Raw genomic sequence first — 15135 nt, forward strand, 5'->3', positions numbered from 1 at the left:
AAAGCAAACAGAAAACCTTAAAATTAGGTCACCTGTTATAGGGTCTCCAGAAAGTAATGCTAGCAGTGTGGAACTGAGTAACGATTGTCGCACTGGTCTTCAGCGAGCAGCAAGTTCAACACGAAACCTAGTTACAAATGAGGAACTACATATGGCGGAGAAGTTAAAGAACAGCGTGAATAGAACTAATTTTTTGTAATATCCTTAATACTAGGCAATAATTCCTAGTTCACTGGTATTTGTGTATTCCACATTTAGTAATATGATTATTAATTATTTTAATACATTATAAATATTAAATACATAACTTTTATTCTTTTCCTGCAAATCTAAAATTATTATATATTCTGGTAAATGTGATAAAATTTAAAAAAATTATAGCATATAATTAAGGCTCTTTGAAATCTTCAAAAATGATCATATGATCATTTTTCCAATGATGAGCATCCCTACTTAATAGATAGATAACATAATAAAGCATATGCACTTGACAGCTAGAAACAGGCAGAGATTCATAAATACTTACATGGCATTTATTTTATTAATCAGAATCACCTGCTTGAAGATATCCATTATTCTGTCCTTCTTTATCTGATTCTGAACTGATTTCTTCACTTTCTGTTAAAAGTGTAAAAAAAAAAAAAAAAAAGAACTACATTACAGATTCTATATTCAAAGTGGTCTAGCAAAAGAAATTAGCTACAAACTAAAATAAAAATGCTTCTTTTTAGTCATGTTCATGTGAGTAACAAAGTCACTCGCATTAATCATTTCATCCATATAAGTTGACGGTCTCACCAGAAACCAGAATAACCAATTATGATGTTAAACACATTATCAATAAATTTCTGAATACACCATTAACATTTTTATTTATCTTTCATCTGTAAGGGGTGAATCAGATTATATGAAATATGATAAATTTCATATGAAATATAATAAAGATATAAATTTCAGTTATGAAATATAATAAATATTTCATAACTCATTTCCTATGAACAATTTACTTCCAAATTGGTTTATAAATTGTCTGATTCTGAATTGCACAGCTAACTGAAAGCACCAGAGTGATCCACAGGTGGTGGATAATAGATTAACCCCAGATATTATTATTATATCACACCTCCAGGGGGTCCAAAGACTCATCAAGGGAGGGCATCAACTCTACAATTCCTTGTCTCACTACTCCACCAACCTTCATCATCAAACATCAACTACCACCACTAGTGCTTTCACAGACAATCACAAACATCCATGCCCACTGTGGGATTTGAACCCACAGCCTTTTGGCTGGAGAGCGGATACGCTAACCACTCGGCAAACCAGGCCGGCGAATAAGGTAACCTGTAAGATAAGCAAGAGAACCTGACGAAGTAGTCCTAGACCAACAGCAGCACTGCTATCAGGATCAGGGGTGGAGCGGTATTTGGCAAGGCCTCCCAAAACAAAATGCCACAGAACCCTAACATAATGTGACGTGCCATCATTAAATAAGTATGTCAGTAAGATCAATCATAGTAACTGTTTGCCAAGTAATGTCCAGTTGAAGAGGCACCTCTCCATGTCACAGATGGCCTCTATTTCAGGGAATGATGGTAACCTCATCAGCCTAGGCTCAGAAGTAGCAACTTCTACTCACCTCAGCTTCCAAATGCCAATGATGTTATCCTAGACAATACAAGAATTGTGCACATACCAACAAAGCAGAAAAAGAAGTTTGAACATCCAGATCAACAAGGTTCATGTCCACAGCTTGGGCAGAGGGATACATCATTCAAAGAGTTCACTATAGTGTCCAAATCATTTAATCAGCTTAAAAATGAATGAAAACAACCAAACAACAATATTGGGAATTGCCTGACTATCTTCCAACTGAACATTGGGGGATTTACTAAACCAAAATCTGAGTTCTAAATAATTCTTAGCAGGTACAAAGCGACAAAGTTGCTCTATAAGAAACTCACGAAGCCTTACAAGAAAAGAAAATATAACCATTTTGGGTTATATTTCTTCTCACAAATAAACTAGATGAAAGAGATGGCCCAGCAATCTATGCAAAAGCAAATCTGGAAAGCATCTCTGGGGCATTCACAAGGACTTTTTTTTTTTGTATGCCCAACTTAGTCAACTGAAAGCATTATTCTTCTGGCAGAATATGAACAATAGAACCATCTAGACACTTCTTCTGCCCTCTTAACGTCTTTGGATAAAGGTAGAAAAGCTTGCTGGTATGAAGAAATGAACAACCTCAACTTTACAAGATCAAGTCAAAAATCTTGGTCACAGCTCTGTGGACTTGGAGACACCAGCAATCCAAACAGAACTAATGGAAAAGTAAACCCAAAATTCACACACACACACAGTACATGTCGGCGTATAGGACGACCCCCCCCAATTTCTTCTTTATTGTATTAATGCAACGTTAGGTATTGTTGTTATATCCATTATTTTTATATCTTATGTATGATGTTCTTGCAAGGTGGAATTCCGTAAAATGAGGCCGCTTCAGCTTTGTGGTACTTATATCCGTTACTTTTTTGCATAGCATAGATTTAGTATTTATGCAAATCGCCATAATTAAAATTGATTAGCCCCAATTTTAATTAATTATTAATTGTGCATTTTTTTTAATTTTAAGATTATTAAAATTATCATTTAAAATCATGGAACCAGAAAAAAAAACGAAGAAAGTATGAAGTATAAAATAAGGATAACTGAAATGGCAAAGCAAACTAATAACTGTGCTGCTGCAAGAAAGTTGACATAACCAAGAAGATGGCAAGATGAGAATGGGGATCACCTGAAGGCCGCATCTGGAAAATCACGTTGCAGAATGTTATCTTGTTATAGTTTTATGAACAGACAAAATCTTGTAATACGACAAAAAACGAAAATTGCTCAAAAACTACCAGCAGATCTTCACCACAAACTTACCAGTTTCCATAAATGTATTATTCAGTTGAGACAAGAACATAAATTTCTATTGTCAAATATTGGAAATATGGATGAAACTCCTACGAGCTTTGATATGATAAGCAATAAAACAGTGCAGTCTAAAGGTAGTAAGTGCGTGCTAGTTCGAAGTACAGGTCATGAAAAAACAAGGTTTATGGTTGTGTTGTCATGTTTGGCTGATGGAACCAGGTTAAAACCAATGATCATCTTCAAACGTAAAACTAAACCTAAGATAAAATTTCCTTCAAGGCTTGCTACTGAATCACCAAGGTTTGGTTCCTGTTCTCAAACTCTTTCATTTTTACTTCGATAATCTTTGTGTATTTTAGTCTACAGTTCACATCTGAGAGCTGCTCAACTTTTATTCACTTTAAAACTTTGTTACATGTTATTCTTTTTCAATATGAAATTCAATTTTATCCTGCTCAAGACTAAATAGTGATCACTTCCAATTTCAAATCCTCTGTACACTCTGGTGTCCTGCACCAGGGAGAAAATATCACTATCAACAATAACATAGTCAATGAGACTTTTCTTATTCCTTGCCTCTTCTCTCCATGTGAATTTGTGCACATTTTTATGTTGGAACATGGTGTTAGTAATAACCAGTCCATGTCCTGAGCAGAAATCCAACAGGTATTTGCCATTAATATTAGCTTTGCTCTTTTCTCCAAATTTTCCCAAAATATTTTTGTATGTCTGACAATCATTTCTACTCTGCTATTCAGATCCCCAACAAGGACCAACTTTTCATTTTTCATTGTGTCAGTTGCTTTTTCTAAGGCATCAAAAATTCCTCCACTTCTACCTTAGTAGAACCTTCTGTGGGACCATAGGCACAAATAAGTCTCATTAGTCTCATTGTCCAGTTTCCCATTCTGATATTTGCCCACATCACTCTACTTGAGACTGCCTGCAATTCAAGAAGATTAGCCTCGTATTTAGTGTTGAATACTATGGCTGGCTACTCCTTCTTTTCCTTGATTGTCATTGCCTGAATATAACATTTTGTATTTATTGCTCAGAAAGATCTCACCAGTTTTTGTCTTTTTTGTTTCAGTCACCCATATTATGTTGATCTGGTACTTATCTATTGGAGATGTTAATGTCAGCTCTTTGCTTTATGCGGATGATGTTATACTTCTAAATAAATCTGCTTCAAGTCTGCAAGATTCTCTGACTAAATTGAATAGCTGTTGTAATAGATATGGTATGAAGGTCAGCAATAAAAAGACAAAGACAATGAAAATAGGCAGAATCATTGAAAATGTCAACTGTGTTGTGAATGGAGAACCTGTGGAACAAGTAAAACATTTCAGCTACTTAGGCACGATTTTTACTGAAGATGGTAAATTAAATACAGAAATAGACAACAGAATCAGCAAAGCTGGTATGGTGGGAAGTCAATTGAATAAATTCATATGGAGTAAGAGAGAAATTAGTCGGAACACTAAATTAGCTGTATACAAGACAGTGTTCAAACCAGTTTTAACTTATGGATCTGAGAGCTGGGTCAGAAGTAAAACACTTGACCAAAGACTAGAGACCGCAGATATGAGAGTCCTGAGAAAGATTCGAGGCATGAACAGATGGCATCAATGGCAATATCATATTAAAAATGAGGATATTAGGAAACAACTTGACATTGTCAGCATCCAGGAATGTGTTAGCAGAGCTAATCTCAGGCGGTGAGAGGAAAGATTAGCAAAACAAGTGTTCTCTGCCAGGTTGGCAAAAAAACGACCCAGAGGAAGACCAAGATATAGGTGGATTGATAGGGTACAAAGTGCCTTAGACGATAGAAATATAAGATCTGATAATGTTGGAGTCTTGACAAGTAACAGACTGATTTGGAGGAAATTTGTAGATAGGAAGTTAGTAATGATGTAATTTTTTCATGTAGTACTGTCATATCCTGTACACCCCTTGAGGGTACATGGCAGGAATTTGATGATGATGGTACTTAACTAATTCATCAGCTAGCTCCATTTCTTTGCCATTCAGGCTTCTTATGTTGATAATACCGATCTTTAACTCTGGTGATGTTGAGTTGGGGGTGTGCTCTCAGATTTGTTTCAGTAGCTGAATTTTTGCTGTTCGCCCTGGCGAAAACAACGGGGGGAGGGGTCTTGTTTAACCAGGCGACGCCACAGCCAGCATGAAATTTTGTCATGTTGTACCATCAATTTTGTATATTGGTTTAAGCAAATAAGAATACAATTTGGTCGGCTAAATCCCAAACTGCCAGCCCATTCTCGTTCGTTCAGTATCCAGGTAGATACCCAACAGGGTGCACCACGAGAAGGTGAGGATTGAACATTAGGTCAGAAGCCTTGGTCGGTTCTCCAGATTCCTTTAAAGGCTATGTGAAGGTCTCCTCTCAGTTATACAGCTTTGACCCTTAAGCAGCCCACCCACCCACCCACACACACATATACATATATATATATATATAAAAAAAATCCATACATCTTTACAAAAAAGTTTTCTCATGTCCTAAACTACAGCAAGCTCCAGTTCAGTAACTAGATGAAAATGGTGAAGCCCTCAAACTAACTAAAACAGGGAAAGCTCCTGGCATTATGGAATTCTTTCAGATTTTCTTATCGCCTTCACATAAGACCAAAAACGTAGCCATCTAATTTCTTCTCAATAATAAATGATAAATGACTTCCAAAACTTGGACAAAATCAAATAACTGATTTGACTTGTTGGATTTTGGCAAGGTTAAGTGCAGAGCAAAGCTATAGGATTACTGCCCTATAGCTATGCTCTACAAACTTTTCTGTTAATCCAATGAACAGGTGGGTTTAAACCTGGCAGAAACTGCTGTGACCAGGTCCTGGCTCTCACAACCCAACCCACATAGAAGCTGGATACCAGAAAAAGGTTTTAAAAATCAGGCACAGCCTTCATAGACCTAACATCAGCTTATGACACTGTATGGAAGAAAGGATTACTATATAAAAAACCATTGAAAATAATACACTGCCAAGATCCTCTAAACTATAAGATCAAATGCTCTCTGACAGGAAAATAAAGATTCATCTGAATTTACAAAAAAAAGCAGATATTGTAAATTTAGCCTACAGGAAGAACTGCCACAAAGATCTGTCCTCACCCCCAGCTCTCTTCAATCTGTACACAAGCACCATCCCTCCAAAGGCCAGCAGAAAGTTTATCCACACTGATGACATAGCAATCATTACCCAAGGCAATACCTTCCAAAGCCTGGAGAAAACACCGAGTAAAGATCTGAGCTCATTGCAAAGCTAATTTGAAACCTGGGACTATCCCCTAAGACCAGCAAAACTGTTGTTTCAGCTTTCCATCTAAATAACCATGAGGCTCACAAAAAACTAAAATAAAATTCTGCAGCAGGACTCTAATCCATAAAAGTAAACCCTTGCTAACTTGGTATTACACTTGCTCACACATCACATGCCAACAGCATTTGGAAAAAATTAAGTTAAAGATATCTGCCAGGAACAATATCATAAACATGCTCACAAGCACAAAACTTGAGGTTATAATGCTATGATTCTTGTGGCAGAGTATTGCCAAAGTCACCACATGACTTGTGAAAACCGCTCAACATAACAATGAAAATCATCTCTGGAACCTTAAGGTATATTCCTCTCCATTGTTGCCTGTACTTTCCCACATCACTCTTCTATGCTTCAGAAGAGAAGTTACCATCAAAGAAATAAATAAAATCAGAAATAACATCAACCTGTACATACATCAAGATATCCCTTCATCTCCAGCTCGCTCATCTGGCTTGTGGAAATACCAGATGATGGTCCCCAAGACTAGTAGAGAAAACTTTGGGATGAACTAATGTAAACTAAGGTACCTGATCACAGATCCAACCATCAAATCTCTAGGATTCAATCTACCTCGACAACTCTGGAGATAGCTAAAGAGCTTTAGGACTGCACAAGGCCACTGTGCCCACTTACATCTATGGGAAATTTCAGTCACCCATATGAAAATCTGACGCATCGTAGACTATACATCATATTACTGATGACTGCAAAACTCTCTCCTTCCCTGTGGGCCTCCGGAACCTTACATTTATTTTCAAATAGTGTCACTGATTAGTTAACTAGTGATGAAAAGGAGATACTTTACAAGAATGTTAAAGTATCCCCTTTTGAATCATGTAGTCATCACTGGTGACTACATGATTCAAAAATGGAGATCGAACCGCTCGAGAATGAAGAGCAATGCAGATGTTAAATTGTTGTTCGTCAGTTCATGAGGAACCCATTTGCCAAGGTTAGACTATTCAAGTTCTTGCAAATGGCAAAGAATGGTCGATGACGATGAATTAAGATCTTTTGCTAAATCTTTAACAGTTGCATTGCCATTTCTTACAATAGCGGCTTTCAGCATATCATTATCGAGAGAGACAGAGCAGCCAGAGTGAGGGAAGACTTTCAAACTAAAGTCCCCCCCCCGTCAAAATTTTTGGAACCATTGTTGGCACTTTCGCACATTCATAACATTATCGCCATACACTTCTTGCACATATTTACAGTGTTAGTAGCAATGTTGCCTTTTTTTGAACTCAAAGGATGATGTGCTCTGCAGTGACCACCATAGTAATAAAGGGTTATTTAAACAATAACTTATGTATGATGTTCTTGCAAGGTGGAATTCCTTAAAATGAGGCCGCTTCAGCTTTGTGGTACTTATAAACCCTTAAAAATTCATGTTCAGACATACTTGAACAGATAAAGCATAAAAAATGACATTACTTTTGGGATGACCTGATATATATTTGCTTCAAATACCACTCTTGCTACTTTTTTCTCTCTCATTCTATTTAAGTGACTAATATAGTCACTTATATTATATATGTCCATTGGAAGATGCACATGAAGTAGTCTAGGTTTAGACGAAACTAATCATGCAAATAAAGTTTTTATTTAAATCTCGGTTCAAGTCATTCAATACTATAGAATATATCACTCACTTTTGACATACTTTTTAAACATCAAATTCAATATTACCGTATTTTTCGATAGATAACGTGCGCATTATCTATACAAAAAAGTCTAAATTCGTTAAAAATGAACATGCACAGTATACATTTGAAAGGTATAAGAGGTAAATCAAATGTAATAACAAAACTAAGGTAGGAGTATTACTTAATATTTATTGAACATTACACTATTCAAATACAAAAAATTCTTCATCAGACTCAATATTGAAAGAATCAATTGCGTTAAAAATCTCATTTGGTATTTCTTCAGCTTCATAATCATTGTCACCGGACACTACTGCATTCCCTTGTGCTTTAATGAAACCATTTCTAACACAGTTTTCACTTACAGCAGCCCAACTTTCTATAATCCACGTAACTATATCTTTATATGACGTTCTTTTCATCTGCCATGTTTTGTTATATTCATGGATGACATTCATCATCCAGTCTTCCCACATAGCCTGCAAATTGTCTTTGAATGGTTTATTTACTGCAAGATCAAGGGGTTGGAGTTTTTTTTGTTAAACTACCTGGAATGACAGCCAATTTGGAATACTTACAATTGTTTTAACTTCTGCTGTCATGTGTGCCCTACACGAATCCAACACTAACAAAGATTTTGGGTTGAACCATTTTTCTCTTTTGCCACATATTCTCCAACCAAAATTTCATAACCTTAGAATTTATCCAACCTTTATCATTAGCAGTAACAATAATATCTTTGGAATCGCAACCTTTTGGAACAGCCTTTCTTTTGAAAATCGCCATCGGTGGCAGTTTGGAACCATCTGCAGTTACGCAGACAACCACAGTAAAGTGAGACCTTTCATGCCCTATTGTAGCAAATGAAACCTCTTTTGCCCCTTTCAGATTCACAGTCCTAGAACTAGGCATGTCAAAATTTATGAGAACTTCATCCATATTCCCAAAGTGACAAGCATCAACCCCACACAAGTTTGCTTTCAGAAACAAAGGAAATTTAGCTACTTTCGCTTCCCAGTCACATGGCAAATTTTGTCCAACACTAGTGGAGGAGCGCACACTTAAATTGTTTCTCTTCATAAGTCCAAAAACTCAAGATGGGTAGGCCTTGAAATCCTTCATATTATCGTTTAGCGCAATTCTTTTCAATTCCTGCAACACACAGACAGTAGATATTCTCATACCTTTAGCTCTTTCACTAACAACCCGACAAGCACCTTCTAAACCTCATAGCATGTTTCCTCGTATGTAAACATTTCAGAACTGTTTCAGCCTTTCGCCATTCATGAACACTACTTTCTCCAACACTGAACAATCTACCAGCTTCACGATTCCCTTTTTTCCTTTGCTACTTCTACCACTTCAAGTTTGAACTTCTGTATTCCATGGGTAATTCAGATCTAATAACAAAATATAAACAAATAATGATTTACTTTATGAAATATTTTAAAACAGGATGTACGGAATAATCAATCACTGCTACTAGCAAAGCATATGCTTTTAAAGAATTCCTCCGTCCTCTGTCTGTACTTCCAAACTCTACCGCTAGTTGACGCATGCGCATTATCTATACATCAAAAGGAGCAATGAAAATATTGGGGTGCACGTTATCTATAGAAAAATACGGTATTATTATGAAAATAATTGGAATTATTTTATTTAAAATGAATTTCTCATTTCAAACAACTGTTAAAATTATAATAATCTTAATTATTATGGACAGCTGGTTAGACTGTCGAAGTGAAACATGAGCATAAAGTTCACATAAATGTGCACCATTGTTCAATTATCTTGGGAAAGATTAGAAGACTTGGTCTTCGAATTTTTATAGGATGGCTGTCGGAATTTTGACAGCTTCAGAACAGTAATATTAATGCATTTCATTTTCTTGGATATCATTTCTGTGGTGAAGCGGCAATGTCAATTTTTATCAAACTGACAAATGTTGTCAAGATTGGCATTTCTTGCACAAAAATATATTTTGTAAAATACTGACAATGACATTTTATTTCAATGCCAGTCAGATTTGGTACTGGCAATTCTAGCATACCCAAGCCACAGAATTATGTGGCTAGGTTTTTTTTTTATTTAATTTATTTTAAAACACTTCTGTGAAGCAGGGTTCTAATTCTAGATTATCTCAACCCTGTAATTATTGCTATTGTTATTATTACATGACACCTCCAGGGAGTTCAAAGACACATCGAGGAAGGATACCTACTCTACAACTCTGTCTCCACCACCCAATTCACCAACTACAATGAAATGCAACTACAATCATCATCTACATCAATGCCATCTACCACCCATCACCACTAGTTCAGAGACAATCATGAACACCCATGCCCACAGTGGGATTCAAACCCACAGTCTTTTGGCTGGAGAGCAGATATGCTAACCACCTGGCCAAGCAGGCTGGCTTGCTGTAATTATTGATTTCTAAGAAAATGACATTACATTACACTGAAGATCTCTCAAAATTCAAACAGACAGTATCTTATCTTCCCTTTAAGATGTTGGTAGCATGCGACAACTAAGTAACTTGGGTTCACAGAAACCTAATTAATGCTTTGATAAAAATTTAAATCTTAACATAGTCTACTCTGAATTAAATGCATTCTCCGGCCAAAAAGTTTGTCTGTCTTGGAGGATGAAAATTCAACCAAGGTATTTCCAACCAAAGAGAATCATTACCAATTGGACTACAAAAAACATTTGAGAAACCATAAGTCCTTGTCCACTTGGCATCTTGAAGGAGTAATATATATGCAAGAGAAAAAAGAAGAATCTGTTCACATTTTGTTTGAACAGCTGAAGCGTGTAATCTTTGGGGAAGGCAGAGTGGGGGAGACTGTTCCAAAGAACAGAAGTAGACGGAATGAAAGAGGAGGCAGAGAAGTTGGCTTGGTGAGTTTCAAGATGAACTGTAAAAGCATCTGTAAGATCGCTTTTGTTAAAACGATTTTGAAAGAAAGTAGAGGAATAATAGTGGCTAATTCAGCGCAGCACTGTTCCTGAAATTATCCATAATTATCCATAGATGAGGCAGAAACTGAACATCTGTGAGAGAGGGATTGAAGTGGATATTTGAAAGAGGAAACATTAATTAGCCTGATTTCTCTTTCTGGATAGAATTGAGCAATCAGATTTTGGTGAACCAAATATGGGAGCAATATTCCGTGGTTGGGCAGCTTTGGGATTTGTATAGACTTAGCAGCTTTGAAGTTGTGAAATAGTTTCTTGTGTGAAAAAATACCAAGCTTTCAGGTGGCTGCAGAAGTTATAGTTGAAATGTTTGTGAGAGGAAAGAGCAGTTTGTGCTCTTTCCATATCTATAGAGGTGTAGGTTTCTCAAGAAAGGAAATCTGATCATGTTTGGATATCTCAGTATTATTGTTGAAAGTTTATTTTTCACTTGGTTAGAGTATAATAAATTTTGTTTAATCCTTTATCCAAGTGTGAGCAAACAAAGTTTGCGCCTGAAAGTATCTTCAGGACTAGGGTAAAGTGGTACAACACCAGGGCACTCCTTGCAAAGGTGGAGGAAGCTACCAACACTCCTATCTCAGTACCTCCCATAATGCAAAACACATCTCCTAGCAGATATGTCTAATGTTATGCATTAAGGGAAGGGCCACAACCCAGACTAGTTTTGACCTTTATTGAGGTCTCTTCAGCAAGGCCCAAGTGGAGATACCAGGCAGAAGCATTAGCAGGTCATCTCTACCTATAGGAGTTGTCAAATGGTGTGCCATCCTTTTTTAATAAATTACTCTGGATTTTGGATTACTCTAGGTTTTGCATTATGGGAGGTACTGAGATAGGAGTGTTGGTAGCTTTCTCCACCTTTGCAAGGAGTGCCCTGGTGTTGTACCACTTTACCCTAGTCCTGAATATACTTTCAGGCGCAAACTTTGTTTGCTCACACTTGGATAAAGGATTAAACTAAATTTATTATACTCTAACCAAGTGAAAAATAAACTTTCAACATCTTTCTCTAAATCCAGAGTAATTTATTAAAAAAAGGGTGGCACACCATTTGACAACTCCTATAAGTAGAGATGACCTGCTAATGCTTCTGCCTGGTACCTCCACTTGGGCCTGGCTCCCACTGAAGAGACCTCAATAAAGGTCGAAACTAGTCTGGGTTGTGGCCCTTCCCTTAATGCATAACATTAGACATATCTGCAAGGAGATGTGTTTTGCATTATGGGAGGTACTGAGATAGGAATGTTGGTAGCTTGCTCCACCTTTGCAAGGAGTGCCCTGGTGTTGTACCACTTTACCCTGAAGTCCTGAAGATACTTTCAGGCACAAACTTTGTTTGCTCACACTTGGATAAAGGATTAAACTAAATTTATTATACAGTATTATTGTGGACAAGTGGGGGGAGGGGGCTCTTGCAAAAGATCAGACAGGACTGAGTTTAGTGGCATTAAAATCTACAAGGTTGTAGACTTCAATACCACTAAAGGTTGTAGAACTTCCTTGTTCCAGTGAGATATAGCTAGGAGATTGGAGTTCAGGCCACTGGTCATGATGGATCTTGAGGATTCTAATACTTGAGCAATACAAGTATTAGAATGAAAAGGAGGAATGGAGTGTACTGTCATCAGTAAAGCTATTGATAGGATTGGAAGTCTGTGAGAGAAGGTCATTTACATACAAGATGAAAAGAATGGGTGAAAGAACAAACCCTGGTGTACTACTGCATTGGTGGGGAAAATCTGAGGGAAGGAAACCATCCACCATGACATGTAGTGAGTGTCTTCTGTAGATGCTCAATTAACAGATAATATATTAAAGTGATTACTCTAACACAGTAGTCTCCATAATTTACCATAATGAATACTGATGACTGTACAACTATGAAAGAAAGCACTGTTTGAACACTGTATTGTATATAGCTAGTTTATAGCATTTTAACTAATTTCTGTTTCTACACAAATTTATTTAGCTAACTTCCAGCCATATCACCAGATTTGCTTATTCATTTATTTATTTCCATATTTAATTTGTCATCTTAACTAAAAACTGTGCCAAAATAGATTAAATGTTTTACTTGTTGTACAGTTCTGTTTTCAGGATGTAGTTAATGATTTCAGTCATTGTCTTTTTATAGGATAGCATACAGATCAGAGCCAAATAACTGGGAGGAGACTTCTACATACTCTTTATGGGAGTGCTGCTCAGTTAAATAAGGTTTTCGACAGGGAACCAGGGCAAGCAGCGAAGAGTCAGTTATTGGAGTAGACTCAAGTACAATATCTAAGAACAAATCCAACATCAGAAGAGCCGAAAGTAGCAACCATCAATATAAGCAGCAGTAATGGAAAGGAAATTGAGCTTGCAAAAAAATTGGAAAAGTACCACATGGACATAATTGGCATCACTGAAACAAAGAAGACAAAAACAGGTTAGATCTCAGTAAATAATAAGTACAGAATGATATATTCAAGCAATAATATCGACACCAAACATGCAGATAAACTTCTTGATTGGAAGGCAGTTTCAAGTAGAGCTATCTGGGCAAACTTCAAAATAGAAAAATGGACAATGAGACTCATGCCTATAGTCCCACAGAAGGTTCGCCCAAGGAAGAATTGAAGGAACTTTTCAAGTCACTAGAGAAAGCAGCTGACAAAGAAAATGGAATAAGTGGTATTTCTTGGAGATCTAAGCATGGAAATCTGCTCACGATATGGACTAGTCTTTACTAACATCATGTTTCAACTTGTACACAAGTTCATATGGAGAGAAGACATAAGATATAAGAAAAGCTTCATTGACTATGTTATTGTTCAGGAGATATCTTCATGTTGATTCAGGATACAAGGTATACAAAGGATAGAAAATTGGAAGTGACCATTACTTATTGCTAAGCAGGATAAAAATGCATATCACATTTTAAAAAAGAACAGTATGTAAAAAGTTTTAAAAGAACTAAAGTTGAGCAGCTCTTACACATAAAACTTAACTATACAAACATTACTGAAGAAAGAATAAAAGTTTCAAAAACAAGAACCAAACTTTAGAGTCTCAGTGGCAAATGGAAGAAAAAACTGACTGATTCAGCTAGGTAGGCATGTGCTGAAGTTGTCTGCAAGGATAGAAAAATAAGAATACCATGGTGAACATAAGAAGTTAAAGGGGCAGTCCTGGAAAAGAAGAAAGCTTACCAAGAGTTTCTAGCAAAAAAAAAAGTCGACAGATACCCTAAGGATAGAGAACAATGTTAGAAAACTAAGCAATGAAAACTAAAAACTTTCTCTAAAAACATTATAGAAAGTAAATATCAGGAAGGTGTCAAAATGTTCTGGTGGCTATTGAAAAAGCTTAAAAATAGAGGAAGGAGTACTACTATATAAGGAATCAAATACGATAAAGGAGACATAAAAACTGAAGATAAGGATATCCTATCTATCCTATATGTCTGGAGTAATTACTTCAAAAGACTTGAATGGAAAGAACCAGAGTAGAAAATTTTCAAGAGAAATGCAAACAGGAGTTCATATAAATAGTCAAGCAAAGAAAAAGCCATAAAAAACTTGAAATGTGGGAAAGGCAGCCGGAGTATATGATGATCGACCAGAAATATCCAAATATAGAGGTATAGAAGTTTTGAAGTGGTTACATATAATTCAAAGGCCTGGTCAGAAGGTCAAATTCCAGATGATTGGAGTAGAGCTCTCATAGTCCCCCCATCTATAAAAACGAGAATAAGGTTGAATATGAGAATTACACAGGAAATTCTAGGTAAGATTTATATAAGCATACTTGAAAAGGAAAGAGACTGAGAAAAATTGTAGAAGAGAAATGAGAGAAGAACAAGCTTGATTCAGGCCAAATAGAGGTTGTTAGGATCTCATTTTCACTTTACAGCAAATAGTTGAGAAAGCATGAGAACATGAAAAGGATCTATAGTTAAGTTTTGTAGATCTGGAAAAGACATACAAAGTGCTGAGAAAAATCTTTTCAAAACACTAGTTATACAGGGTAAATGGAACATTAAACAGGGCAATACATAGGTCCTATTTAACTTGTCAGCAAGCAGTTAGAACTGAGGGGAATACAGGAAGATGGTTTGATATAAAATCAGATGTAAGACAAGGATGCACATTACCTCCACTCTTATTCAAAATCTATACAGATCACATTATGAAAGAAAGTGGCATTAAGCCTAATATTCGAACTGGGGATAAAAA

The 15135-nt window shown here is 36.3% G+C and overlaps 1 protein-coding gene across 1 annotated transcript in view; it reads right to left on the reverse strand.

Moving 5' to 3' along the window:
* LOC150097117 (luc7-like protein 3) overlaps positions 1-15135 on the reverse strand; it is a 202468-nt gene that overhangs the window by 50654 nt on the left and 136679 nt on the right. The window contains 1 exon segment of the mRNA XM_090407037.1: positions 527-618. Coding sequence (XP_090263163.1) covers positions 542-618 — 77 coding nt within the window. The 3' untranslated portion in view covers positions 527-541.

The sequence above is a fragment of the Typopeltis vanoorti genome, chromosome 17 (genome assembly GCF_054136105.1).
Source record: "Typopeltis vanoorti isolate ZY-2024b chromosome 17, IOZ_Tvanoo_1.0, whole genome shotgun sequence".
Lineage (NCBI taxonomy): Eukaryota > Metazoa > Arthropoda > Arachnida > Uropygi > Thelyphonidae > Typopeltis > Typopeltis vanoorti.